Source organism: Dermacentor andersoni, chromosome 9 (assembly GCF_023375885.2).
Source record: "Dermacentor andersoni chromosome 9, qqDerAnde1_hic_scaffold, whole genome shotgun sequence".
NCBI lineage: Eukaryota > Metazoa > Arthropoda > Arachnida > Ixodida > Ixodidae > Dermacentor > Dermacentor andersoni.
Genome location: NC_092822.1, coordinates 137130259 through 137144744, shown reverse-complemented (window position 1 = coordinate 137144744; position 14486 = coordinate 137130259). Strand labels below are relative to the sequence as shown.

Sequence of the window (14486 nt, the reverse complement as noted above, 5' to 3'; positions counted from 1 at the left end):
TCAATTTAGTTCACCCTGCACAACCAGCTTCAGTGCACGGCATAAACTGCACCTTTATTGTGAACCTTCTCACAAGTTGGTAGCCCCATTGGATGCAGGATATTTGCAGCTTTCACGTCTTAAGTCCTCTTGGTCTCCTATTTCTGACATGTCTCAATTGTCGGCCTTTGCGTTGCTATGAGAGCATGCAATGCACAGCAATTGAACAGAAAATGCTTATTGGGGCAGAACAATGAGATTGTTGCGGTTTGTGGTGCAGCCGACCTGGTGACACCCCTGAAGAAGCGGCGGCTGATGCGTGGCTCCCTGGATTCAGTGGGCGGGCTGTCTCCAGCCACGGGGGAGGCAGCTGCCACCCTGCTTTCCTTTCAGACGCCGCTGCTGCTGCACCGCTATCCAGACGAGGAGCACCAGCCGCGTTCGCAGCACGGTCAGGTGAGCCACAGCGTGCACCGGCTGGCCTTTTCAAGCACACTCGAACCTCGTTATAATGAAGTTGGAGGGGGAGCCAAAATTACTTTGTTATATTCATTGTAGCCATTTACTGCAATGTATGTCCAAAAAAAGGGGACGCCAAAGACTTGAAAAATTATAGACCGATCAGCTTATTGTCAGTTGCCTACAAACTATTTACTAAGGTAATTGCAAATAGAATCAAGAATACCTTAGACTTCTGTCAAGCAAAGGACCAGGCAGGATTCCGTAAAGGCTGCTCAACAATAGACCATATTCACACTATCAATCAGGTGATAGAGAAATGTGCGGAATATAACCAACCCTTATATATAGCTTTCATTGATTACGAGAAAGCGTTTGATTCTGTCGAAACCTCAGCAGTCATGGAGGCATTACGGAATCAGGGCGTAGACGAGCCGTATGTAAAAATACTGAAAGATATCTATAGCGGCTCTACTGCCACCGTAGTCCTCCGTAAAGAAAGCAACGAAATCCCAATAAAGAAAGGCGTCAGGCAGGGAGATATGATCTCTCCAATGCTATTCACAGCGTGTTTACAGGAGGCATTCAGAGACCTGGATTGGGAAGAATTGGGGATAAAAGTTAATGGAGAATACCTTAGTACCTTGCGATTCGCTGATGATATTGCCTTGCTTAGTAACTCAAGGGACCAACAGCAATCCATGCTCACTGACCTGGAGAGGCAAAGCGGAAGAGTGGGTCTAAAAATTAATCTGCAGAAAACTAAAGTAATGTTCAACAGTCTCGGAAGAGAACAGCAATTTACAATAGGTAGCGAGGCACTGGAAGTGGTAAGGGAATACATCTACTTAAGGCAGGTAGTGACCGCGGATCCGGATCATGAGACTGAAATAATCAGAAGGATAAGAATGGGCTGGGGTGCGTTTGGCAGGCATTCTCAGATCATGAACAGCAGGTTGCCATTATCCCTCAAGAGAAAAGTGTATAATAGCTGTGTCTTACCAGTACTCACCTACGGGGCAGAAACCTGGACGCTTACGAAAAGGGTTCTACTCAAATTGAGGACGACGCAACGAGCTATGGAAAGAGGAATGATGGGTGTAACATTAAGGGATAAGGAAAGAGCAGATTGGGTGAGGGAACAAACGCGAGTTAATGACATCTTTGTTGAAATCAAGAAAAAGAAATGGGCATGGGCAGGACATGTAATTATGAGGGAAGATAACCGTTGGTCATTAAGGGTTACAGACTGGATTCCAAGGGAAGAGAAGCGTAGCAGGGGGCGGCAGAAAGTTAGATGGGCGGATGAGATTAAGAAGTTTGCAAGGATGACATGGTCACAATTAGTACATGACCGGGGTTGTTGGAGATGTATGGGAGAGGCCTTTGCCCTGCAGTGGGCGTAACCAGGCTGATGATGATGATGATGATGATGATGATGTTCAATGGGTTGCACAATCTTAAACATGTAAATAAAGAAACGGCCCTGCGGCCCATGGAGCCGCTAGCTACACGGCCCCTCGTGCGATGAAATTGGAACAAATCAACAAAGTAACCTTCGGCGTGCTACACAACTTCTCAACACCCAATGCACCTTCCTTCTGTCTCATGTGAGGGTCGTTTTCCACTTGGCTCATCGGTGTCGAGCAGCACGTGGCACGCAATGCGGCGCTCCCCTGTGCGATCGAAGAGGGGAGCGCATATGAGCCCCGCCTGCTTGACCCTAACTGGCTCACGTTCTCCAAGGTGGCACTGATGCCAATGCGATCGCAGAGGCCCAGCTGCCAGCCAGCGGCGGGCCGCAGGCTGAGGGGGAGAACTGACGGCATGGCCTGGGCGTGACCCCCCAAGGTTGCACCGGGGTACTTTTTGAGGCCAGCTGCAGCTGCCTGCGCGGCGCGTCATAGAGAAATATACAAGTGAATGCACTAATGTTTCGCACTGCTACGCATAGCTGTGCCGCATGGCAAAACTCGCACAGGCTTGCGCGTGATCCTCGTAATTGCGCCCGGGAGACCTCGGGGGCCACGCCCAGCTGCACATGCCTTTGCGGCGCGCTGCACAGGAATGAATGCACTAATCTTTGTCAGTGGAAAAGTGCGATAGTGAGCTGACGCTTATGCGTAGGTGTGCAGCTACACGTGACCGTGAAAAATACCATTGTTGCTCAACGACATATTTGACGCTCGGGCATGGGAGTTTTGTACTGCTGCGTCAAATGAGTGCCGAATCTCATGGAAAGCGATGTACTCCGTGTGCAACAGTCAGGTATTTTTTGGTGTCAAAGACGGATCTAGTTCATTACATCCATTGGCCAGACAATTTCACTTCGTTAAATGAGGTTTTAAATACATGGATCTCTATGGAGATTTCAGGGAGAATTTCATTTACTTTGTTATATCCATTATTTAGATATATCCCATTTTGTTATAACGAGGTTCGAGTGTAGTAGGGTCAGGAGACATAGTAACGAAAGCTTCCTTCCATTACTGCTGGCTCAGTCGTAAAAGTAAATCTACATAACTTCAACCGTCAGCATCACCTTGAAAGTCAATTGGGGTGGCCATAACGAGAACGTAGCCAGTGCCATTTGCGGTTTTCACTCTTTTGTTGCATTTCTCACCAGTGGATGTTGCAATGTCCTGCTATCTGTCTGTGCTGCAGTTTGGTATGCCTCGTACCAGCGTGGCGTGGAGCTTGCTCACGGATCTTGTCGGATCAACAGGAAGCCTCGAATAATATACAGTTGCACATTGTTTGGCATAGAAAAGATGTGCACCCTTTGGGGCATATCTTTTTCAGAGCAATGATCTTTTTAACATTTCTTGAAAACTGTTCGCTTTCTGGTCAAGAATGCTAGGTCATGCTGATAACATGCATGCCATTTATGACCAGGAAGTACTGGTGCAATCACAATTATTGTTTGGGGAGACAAGATGAGCCCCAGAGGGTGCAAATATTTTTTACAGTGTTGCCAGGGCCACTTCAAAAATGCCAAATTTGGTGTTTCACATGCCAAAACCAAAATATGATTATGAGGCACGCCTTAGGGGGGGATTCCAGATTATTTGAACAGCTGAGGTTCTTTAAACCCTTAACTGCCGATGACGAGTTAATGCATCATGACAAACATTGCACTACCTTCTAATTGACACATTATTATATTATACAGCAGGGCCACTAAATTGTATGCATCCAAAAAGCTGATGTTCGGTTTCACCTCACGCGATTGGCCTAGATCGGCCTAGGCCGTGATATCGGCATGGCCTAGGGCAATCGCGAGAGACAAAACCGAACGTTGGCTTTTCAAACGTATACAAGATAGTGGCCCGTGTCTTTTACTATTTTTTTTTTCCATCAAGAACAGTAAAAGCATAACAGTTGCACCCACTTATACCGATAATGGTTTTAACAATATATCCGTTATAACAATGAAAACCTGCCTCACCGTCAACTTTTGTATGTTTTCTATAGGGAAGTAACCCACTTACTACAAGGTCCCAATGCCGCATTATCGGTTATAACGATGAAGCTGCTGGGTGTCCGTGCCGAAAGGTAATGGAATGCGAAATCCTTGAAAAGAAAAACTAAAATGCAAGCTGCTGCACGATCGCCCACCACCCCAACTGCCGCCGTGTGCTTCTCTCCCGTCGCCCTTCTGCCCCTCTGAACACAAATGAGCTGCGCCCATAGCTCTGCACCGAAACGGGAATATACTGCGCCAACTGTACTGACAATGCTGCCAGTGCAGCTCCCAGATTGCTGGCACTCGCAATTGGTTCTTTATTCTGTGGCCCTCATGCTGCGCAATTCTGCTAACGGATTAAGCCCTCGAGCTTGTCTTTATTTGTTGTGTCGAAGTCGTTCTTGGCTACGTAGTATATTGACACGTGCACTTCCCTATTTTTATCGGGCGACCACGTTTCACCGCCCAACAAATGTTATTGCACAGCGTGGGGCGCGCCTGCATGTATCGGAAGTTTCTGGAATGTTATCGATGCTTCTATCCGCTGTCTGTTGTCGCCGAACCTTGTGTTATCTGATTTCATCGCCTGACGCGAATGGTGTAGAACTTTGTGGAAGACACGCCGGTCCCAGCGATTAGTCTGCAACATTCGACGACTGCTGTATAAAAGCCAACGTGCTTGACCCGCTGATCAGATTTTCGCCGATCACCGAGTGTGTTCGCCGCTATCGTTGTTCTTTTGAGTGTAGCCTGCTTTTTAGGGCACAAGTTCGCCCAATAAAACGCTAGTTTCTATATTCACAGTTTTGCTGCCTTCTTCACCGTCACTACTAAGTGACAATATCAGCTTCGTTCATCTCACCGCCAAAACAAAATATGGCTGATCCGCCCAAATCATCGGCAATGCACGACGTTGCCGGTGAAAAGAAAGCGCACTGCTGTACATTTAGAAGCGAAGTGCTTCTAACCGATTAGGTGATCTTCGCTTACGTGCTTGCATTGGATAGCGACAGTGACGACCACGACGGCAGTGCTGATGCGATAGGGCAGGCTGCCTCAAGATTGTCCCCGCGGGAGGTCCCGTGGATGATTCAGTCCCTCGTGGGTTCGTTTTCGCGAGGGCCCCTCCGCTTCACTTCATCCATTTCGTCTGCCTGTTCCCACGGTTGTGCAGTCATGTGCGCATGTACCATAGCTGTGCCAGATTCTACCGTGTTTCACCACGGGATCATGCTCTGCGGTCCGCTTATTTTGCCTCACTGTTCTTGTAGCACTGAATGTCAGGTGCATTTGTCTCCGCACGCGTTCCACTTTTTCAGCATCTGGAGCAGGCTCCACTATACGGTCATAGTATTCGGCAGTGACTTGAATGAACTGCTTGAGGTTTTCTGCCGGATGCTGAGTGCACTGATTATACTGATAGTCTTATTTCCTTGTGCACGGCACACAAAATCGTGCACTGCACGAACGAAACAGCAGCTAGCACGCAACACCGTCAACAGAAATGTGTAGCGCTGGGAAAAAAAATGCGAGGAGGAAGAAATATTGAATGGTGTTGGGCTGCTGAGCACGAGGTCGCGGGATCGCATCCCGGCCACGGCGGCCGCATTTCGATGGGGGCGAAATGTGAAAGCACACGTGTACTTAGATTTAGGTGCACATTAACCCTTTGAGGGTCGAATTATTTTGAAAAAAACTTTCCCAGGTGGTCAAATTATTTTATTGCGGATCCTGAATGTGCAAAATGTATAAAGTCGGGAATAAATGGTAAAAAATAATTAGGAACAGTATTTTGGTGTCGGCATCACTCAGAACTGCAAAATGTTCAATAGTATTTCCGTGCGTGGTACTCCTTTAAACACAGGTCTACGCTAAGCGCCTTATCGCAGTCTGCACACCTAAAATGCGTGTCTGTTCTCTTGGAGCGTGTCTTGTCATGTGTTCGCGCACACATGACATATCTGTGTGCGGCTGCCTTGGGCAGAGGTCTGAGGCAACCTCTCGCGAATGGCGCTGATAAGCAAGTGGTGATAAACAAGCTAAGAACAGTGCCAATCAAGATAGAAATCAACTTCCGCCGCCCCTGTGAGAGCGTGCCGACAAAGAGAAAAACCACGTTTCGCGCGCCTCCGTTGCGATCACGCGGCGGAACCGAAACCGCGAAAGCGCGTTGCCACTGAGAGCAAGAATACCTCGCGAACGCCGCTGATAAGCAAGCTAAGAGCAGCGCCAATCAAGATAGAAATCAACTTCCACCGCCCTGCAAGAGAGTGCCGACAAAGAAAAAAATGACCTTTCGCGCGCCTCCGTTGCGATCACGCGGCGAAACCGAAACCGCCAAAGGGGCGTTGCCGCAGTGTGAGCGATGCGCTGAAGCAAGCAATCAGCTCTGTTTATCTCCCCAAGAAGGTAGCACCAATTTCAAACGCATCTTGTAAGTGCTAAGAGGTGGCAGCACCTTCCGGTGAGCACGCATCGTCATTATGGCACGAAATTTTAAACGGATGGTCGGAACCGTACCCGTACGGCAAAGACCTTGCGGGACAGAAAACCGCCGCCGTACATGTACGGCAAAAACCTTCAAAGGGTTAAAGAACCCCAGCTGGTCAAAATTTTCGGAGTCCTCCACTACGGCGCACCTCGTAACCAGAAAGTGGTTTTGGCACGTAAAACCCCATAATTTAAAGAAATATTGAAGGCGGGGTCTGTGACGTATGTGTTACGCGATCCTCGAGGTCTGGTATGGGAGAACGCAGGGAAGGAATTTCGCTTGTGAAAGCTAGACGGGGCGAGTGGAGAGAGCGTCATGCTTGGCACTGGAGCCCACCTGCTGAAATCATGGGTTCGCAGCACTGAAATATTTCTATCTCGGCTATTAATGAGCCGATTTGAAAATTCTTGTGGCAGAACGCTTCCTAGAAGACACATAACTTCAATCATATAACCAAAATTTGGTATGGGGCCTGGTGAGGGGCCCTCTAAGGGGGGACGCAGGCTTCGCATCGAAAAAGATGGCCCAAAAATAATTTTTTTTTTTTAAATCACATTTTCAGTTTCTATAACTCTTTTTCTATCTGATTCCGAAATATCATCCCTAGAAACCATGTAGGAGTGCTCTAAAAAATTTTTTTATCAGCCAAGGTGGTGAAAAATTTTGCGGAAATCAAGAAAGAACAGCGTTTTTCAAGCCACACTATCTCGATAACGACGCAACCGAGCGCCGCCATCTTGGTCTCGTTGGAAAGCGCATTTCTCCGTCTTTAAATTTGCCATTTCAGCTATCTCCTCTGTACAGAAACAAGCCCACAAAAAAAGCAAATGATTGAAGGTCGTGCCAGAGTCTGCGATTAGCCGCGCCCGCCACGTGACTCCAGCGCGGTTCGCCATTGGTCCAACGCTCGCATCGTCTGCTCGGCTCTTTGCACCTCGCGAGCCTGGAAGTCTCCACTCGCCGTAATCTCGACGTGTCAAAACTGACGTTGCGTGGACATTGCAATAGCGTGGCCAATCCCTGCGTTTGTGGACTTCTCAGACCCGCGGCTAAGCATTCCGAGCATCGGCGACGCAGACTTCGCTACCAAGATTCGCGTGCGGAATCCTCGGACAGGCGGCTAGGCCTTTCAGCACTCGGTGTTTCGGAATTTGTGACCAAGCACATCACACACGCAATCCTCGTACCGCAGCTAAGCATTTTGCGCATAGGAGTCTCCGACTCGTTGATCAAGCACATCGCGCGCGGACATCTTGGGCCCTCGCCTAAGCATTTTGTGCATCGGCACCTCCGACTGGTACATTGAGCATCGACTCCTCGAGCCCGCGTCTAGGCATTTCGTGCGTCGGCACTTCAGACTGCGCAACTCAGCACATCGAGTGTCGACTCCTCGAGCCCACGTCTAGGCACCTCGCACATCGGCCCCTCGGACTGCGCGAATAAGCGCATCGAGTGTCGACTCCTCGAGTCCATCCTCGAGCCCGTCATCAGACGAAAGAAAAAAGCACGCAACATGTCACACCTACACGCAGAGCTTTAAGAGAAGAGGCAAGATTTTCATGCTGTCATGTTACTGCTGCCATGGTGCGCCGCGCGCATTTTTCCACTAGTGTGTAGGCGCCTTTAGGCTTAGCATTGCAAAATACTATTCCGCAGCGCAAGCGACTTGCAGCATTCGTAAGCAAAAGATAAGCCTACTTTTTTCAAACGACGTGATCTTGGGGAAGCAAATTGGTAAGTTCTGAATTTTCACGATCTCGGGAAACTGGCGGAGGCATGCAGAGATCCAACATGAACTGCTTGCCTATAGGCGGCTAATTAGCCAGGTCTTCGCACTTTACAAAATATGCATTGCTTATGTTGTCATTCCCTCTGTCCCTGTCGCATAACATTTCGATCAGTCTGGTCGACCTAGACGAATCTTATACCAACAAAGGCGCCTTGGCCGACAAACTACCGTTCTGCGAATTGCTGTGTTTGGGCATTGCATGGGCAATCCCTGCACCGAGCCGGCCTCAGGAAGCGCTCACATTGACAAACTCACGTTTGTGGGGTCTCAAATGGGCCTTGGAGACAAAGGAATGATAACACACTAGTGCAAACATTCGAAAGGGCATTTATTGCACTTTTAATATGCTCATAATGGCTGCTAGCTGAATTACTACCCTCACAGCATGCCGATGGGTGCACGACAAATCGAGAAAGTCCGACTCAGCGTGACCGGATAGTGAGCAAATATGTTTGCCCCCATGCTGGGCACCAACGCCTATTTGTTTGTGTCATGCAAATGGTGTCGTGCTAGAACGATCAGGTTCATCCATCCCAGTGTCTTGCTTCTAAGCCTTTAGCAGGACGGTACCGCTCACAGTGGACAAGCAAGTAGAACACCCACGCAGCTCGCCGACCCCAAGCCAAAGAGGAACACTCTACTCCCTTTCGCGCTTGAGTAACCCCACCATTGGGTCACATTAGCAGCACAACACTTGTGCTATTTCTCATAATGTGCTGTAACCACACCGACCGCCGCTGGCGCATAGCTACATAGAGAAGGATTACAGGAGACGTGAGAGCCATGTGGCAAAAACAACATCAGGGGAGGTGTGGGAGTCAAGCATCCCCACATGTGTCAGTCAGGGTGACCTGTCTGTGGCGTGCTCAGTGGTCCAGAAAAAGCAAAGCTCACTTGGCCGGCATCGAGCGCGAGGGACTCCGTGGCACACGCAACACTGTTCTGGTCTCTAAGCAGACTGTATTGAATATTCGAGAAATCGAATAGTAAATATTCAATTCGCAAAGTTACACTAAAAGCATGCCACACGCTTTGCACATTGTCAGACAAGCATGGTGGACTGCATTCTTCTTTCCTGCGTTCCTATTTCCTAGCTGACCACGATAAGAGGACTACCGTAAAAACCGGACTATAGGTCGGACCGGAATATAGGTCGATCCCCCAACTAACGAATCCTCAAAATGAAAAAAAAAAATATCCTTTTCAATGGCAAAAGTACCGAAAGACATGACACCCTTACCTTGAAACAAATGCGACTCGGGGGGTTGCACAATGGTGACAGTATTTATTTAAATGCTGCTCGCATGTGCACCCGGCCAAGTTTTTAGCGGTTTCGCGCGATCATCGACACGCGTGCTTGTCAACACCTTATTAATGGCGCTGAGCAGCGAAACAAACGAGATACGCGCATGTGTACACATGCCCTTACTTTCGCTATTTCGCCGCTCCGTGCCGTGATGATAAGGTGCTGACAAACACGCGGGTCGATGGTCGCGCGATACTGTTAAAAGTTCGTCGGGTGTACAGTACACAGAAGGGCACGAAGTGCGCAAGCGCTACTCCGAATCAGAGCAACGCCTTTGATCAGAGTCGGATGACGAGTGCTTCTCGCTGCCCAGTCCATAGGCGCATGCGATCTCTACCGCTTTCAAACGGATGCATTCGGCAGTCACAGGCAGCGATCTTACACGCAGCTCGCGGACGGACTCCGCAACCTTGCCTTCCACTTCTGCAGTCCACTGCGATCCGGCACGAAATGACGTTTTCTTTTGGTTGCTGAAAGTTGTAATACGTTGCTTTTGCCTCCGCCACTACCGAATGCTCTTTTCGGATACTTCAAGTTCGCGCTGTGCCGCCAGGTTGCCGTGGGCTTCCGCGTACTCAATCGCCTTTTTCTTGAAGGCGACGGTGAATTGACGTCGGCTTCCGCTCCCGCTCATTTTGCAACAAAATGAAAGTGCAGCCTTTAATTAATATAACTTCGCGACAATGGAAACGCAAAATGCCGGTGTCACAGGTGCCACAGCGTCGCCACGCCGCCATGCTGCTGATGGCGATGGCGAAGGCGGCTGTTTACTTTATCCGCCCATTGTTGCAAGACTTCCGTAGTTTTTCCGCCAATGTCCGGTATATAAGTCGAGGGTCGACTTTTCGCGATGGGTTTTTGAAAAAAAGTTCGACCTATATTCCGGTTTTTACGGTATTTGAGGCTTACTGCACAAAACGCCTTTTGCATTAGCACTGCATCCATAGCCCTGTCGAAAAAATACGACCCCTTATCTGTACAGAATGATGCTGAGTGTGCATGTGTTATGTAATGTGCGCAGTGGCATTGTTTTCCTTGCACATTTTCTTCACCCCGTACAGCAACTGCTTCTGTATCGTTCTGCAGTGTACATCAGTTAAGGGGGGAAGCGGGGATCAGATCGCGATTTTCGCGAAAAAAATCGATTTTTGAAAAGTACGCTTTTCAGAATCTACAGCATCATTTCTATCTTGTACTGAAATATTTCACCGAAAAACAAACTCTAAGCACTTAAAATAAATATATTTGTCGGTGCCGGCGTCCACAAATCCGCCCGAAATCGCGAAAAAGCCGCGAAGTTCAACGCGCGACTGCTCGGCTTTCCCGCCACGGAGCGCCGCCATTTTGGTATCGTTGGAAAGCCCGACTCTTTGACTCTTTGTCCCAGCCCTTCCCTTCCTTCCCTGCCAGCCAGCAAGCGCACAAAAAAAGAAAAACAGGAGAGTGGCAGCACGGAGCAGCCAATGGCTGCCGCGCCCTGATTGGCTCTGCGCCGCGGCTCGTTGTAAGGCGCCTCCTCATTGGTCGACGCCGCGCCATAATGGCGGCCGAGGCAAGGAGCGCAAGGAGCGTCTGCTTTTGTCCGCTGCTGGGAAGCCTTTCTGGACTTTCCTTCTCTTGTGTTTCGAGGACGTCGGCCACGTGCAATGGATCCGCGCACGTTCGAAAAGAAGTACCGGACGAAGCATGCCTACGGGAAGCGGAAACGCAAGCCCGGCACAGCAAGGAAGAAGCGGCGATTGTCAGCAGGTGGTTCGGCCGAGCCGAGCGTCCGTTCAGAATCGGCGGAGTACGCGCCCAACGTGCTGTGCGATCTCTCGCCCAACGTGCTGCGGGATCTTGCGCCGAGTCGAGCACCAGCCAGCGATAGTGAGACGAACCATGATCTTTTGCCGTCGAAGCGCGGGCGCAGTGTTACTTCACCGGTGACGATCGACATGCCAGTGAGTCTCGCCGTACGCGAGCGTCCCGTCGCAAGTTCGTCCAGCACAGATTACGGAGTGAGCTTGCAGCGGTCATCGCCGCCCGACTGCAGAGCATCGGAGACGCGCTTCCGCGGTGTGTCGTTCAACGCCGAGATGTCTCCGCAGCCAACAACCGCCAGTGAAGGCAGTCCCATGCCATCGACGAGTTCCGGCGCTTCGACGGAGCTGCAACGCGGGCGCACGCTCGCTGCCGCGGATGCGCCGGCGGCCGACCTTGCCGCTCATCGCAGTGTTGACTGTTCGCCCAGTGAACGTCGCACTATTCAAGCTCACCTGGAAACACGATTTGTGTCCGCGGAAACTGCAGAACTGCAAGCGTCGAGAGTTCGCGAATCGCTTCGCGCGGTTTCAGCAACGGAGCGCAAGTTCGGGCTGACTGGCTCACAGGAAAATGCCATTCCCGCACCTCCAGAAGAGGAGTTTATGCTTGTTCAAGTTGCTGCTTTGAACTCGCTGATTGGTTCCCCGCTTTGCCCAACTTGTCAGCAGCCCGGCCTAGCAGTGCACCGCGAGACTGAACTGGGACTAGCTGTGAAGATGGTACTTTCATGCATTTCCTGTGGTAGTACCCTACAGTCTGAGTGGTCCTCACAAAGGAAGAGCGGCTCTAGAGCTTTCGAGGTCAACATCAGAGCTATGCAAGCAATAAAGAGCATTGGGAAAGGACCAACTGCTCTTAATGACTTCTGGGCCACCATGAATGTCTCGCATCGTGGGTTACACCACAAAACATATGATGGGCACCTCAAAAAGACTTTCAAGCCTGCCGCAGCGGCAGCTGCACACAACATCTTCACAGATGCTGTAGAGGCAGTGAAAAAGGTGTACACTGAAATGGAGACAACATTTTCAAAGAACATTACAGTAGTGTATGATGGCACATGGTTGACACGCGGCCACAGCTCCCATACCGGCGTAGGCTGTATAATTGATTTCCATACAGGGCTTGTGTTGGACTGCATAGTTCTGTCCAACTTCTGCCTTGGGTGCAGCCGACAGCCAGCAGAAAGTGACCCCAACTATGCTGAATGGAAGCAGCAACACCAGTGCCAGAAAAACACTGATGTGAATTCTGGAAGAATGGAGGTTGAGGCTGCACTACAGCTCTTCAGGCGCTCCTTGAGCAGAAATGATCTACGTTACACAAACATAGTTTGTGACGGGGACAGCCGCATGTTTCGCACTCTATGTGATGAAGAAGTTTATGGTTTTGTGCAGCTATCTAAAGAGGACTGCATAAATCATGTTAAAAAACGAATGGGGGCTGCACTTCGCTCTTTGGTGGCCAAGGCAAAGAAAGGAGAGCCACTAGGTGGAAAGGGGGGCCTGACACAGCAGCTCATCAAAAAACTGACAAACTACTATGGCCTTGCTCTGCGGAACCACTCGGAAGTCGAGGAAATGCAAAGGGCAGTAATGGCAACGTACTACCACATCACATCAACAGATGATGAGCCCCATCATGAGCTGTGTCCCCCTGGCCCCCTTAGCTGGTGCAACCACCGGTCAGCTGAGGCAGAAGGGCAGCCAGCACCAGCTCACAAGTACAAGCTTTCAGCTAAAGTTGCTGAAGCACTCCTGCCTGTGTACCAGCGCCTCTCAGACCCTCAGTTGCTGGCCCGGTGCAGAGGAGGCAAAACTCAAAACGCGGCTGAGAGTCTCCATTCAGTGATATGGTCACTAGTATCAAAAGACCAGCATGCCTCACTGTTTGCTGTGGAAACAGCAGTGCACGAGGCAATTTCAAAGTACAACTCGGGCAGTCTGAAAGCTTATTCAGACCTGTGCACAACATTGGGCCTGCGCCCTGGTGCCCTCTCTCTTCAGCGGGCTGTCGAGAAAGACTCCCAGCGAATGAAGAAGGCACACAAAGTCCATCTCCTGAAAGGACAGAGGGCTAAGAAGTCACCTGCTGCCAAGGACACCAAATTCTACAATGCAGGAGCATTCTAGACAGTGTGTGCCAGTATGGAACTTTGAGGCTTGTTTTCTCAAAAGTTTGTTTTGAGCTTATCACCTCGCTCGTGGAAAGCATAGCACGGCAATGGGAGCACGGATTTTAATCCTGTTTGTTTTGCTGCAATTGGTGAAGTGTGCCTTATGTCAAGACAGTCTCAGATTTACCATTTAGGCTCACCATTTTTTTATTACACAATAATTGGAGCATGATACATTCTAAACATAAAGAGAAGGTGCATACTATATCGTTTAGAAGAAGAGCAGAGAAATTTAAAAAGAAATTAAGAGAATCTTGACTTAGACTATACTTCTTAGTAACTATTAAAAACATTTACAGACCCATAACCCATTTTGCTGTCACGCTAGGCTTTCCACGAGCAAGCAACATGTGAGCAATATATAAATAATGATAAAATAAAAACTACTGAAGATATGATTGTGAAACTTTGCAGCTGTCTGTTTGATGCTATTTCGAACCTGTATGCCAAATTTCATCACTCTAAGATAAAAAATGAAAAAGTTAGTTCCGATCCCCTCATCCCCCCTTAAGTTCCGCATCTGTCCTGTGTACCCTGCTGTGCCCCATCTGAAATTACGCTGTGAAACCATGTTTCATAATGTCCGTTGGTTCCACTTGTAACTCTATTGCACTGTTCCCTGAGGCAATGACTGGTTTGCCCGATATATGCACTTCCGTGGGAAAGGGGAATTCTATGAACTGCCATTTTCTGACAATGAACAAATTCTTCTTTAATGTTCACAATGCAGCCCCATAGCTGACACGTTGCACTGTGAATAGTGTCAAACACCCCGACCACGAGGCACCAACGTCACGCCAAATTCCAAAGCTGACTTATCAGCTTCAGAACATAACCCCATGAAAGCAAGGACAATTAATAAGGGGCCTTCTAGTGTGCCAGCGAACGCCGGTTGGGATCCAAAGACCGAGTCAGAGCCCAGAGTTGTCAAAACTCAACAAAATATATTCTTCAAATAAGGCAGTTACATACACACATGCACACTTCTGCTAGACGCATCACAATGCAGTTGAG

General features: G+C 49.3%; 1 protein-coding gene across 5 annotated transcripts in view; it reads left to right on the top strand.

The window, feature by feature from the left end:
• The window catches only part of LOC126529757 (inactive histone-lysine N-methyltransferase 2E-like), a 392924-nt gene that overhangs the window by 312664 nt on the left and 65774 nt on the right, over positions 1-14486 (top strand). For all 5 annotated transcript variants that reach the window (XR_008612213.2, XM_055070020.2, XM_055070021.1 and 2 more), the window contains one exon: positions 260-435. Coding sequence is in view for 4 of the 5 variants with exons in the window: in XM_055070020.2 (XP_054925995.1) it covers positions 260-435 (176 nt within the window). In the remaining variant the exon portion in view is untranslated. The remainder of the gene's footprint in view (positions 1-259; positions 436-14486) is intronic.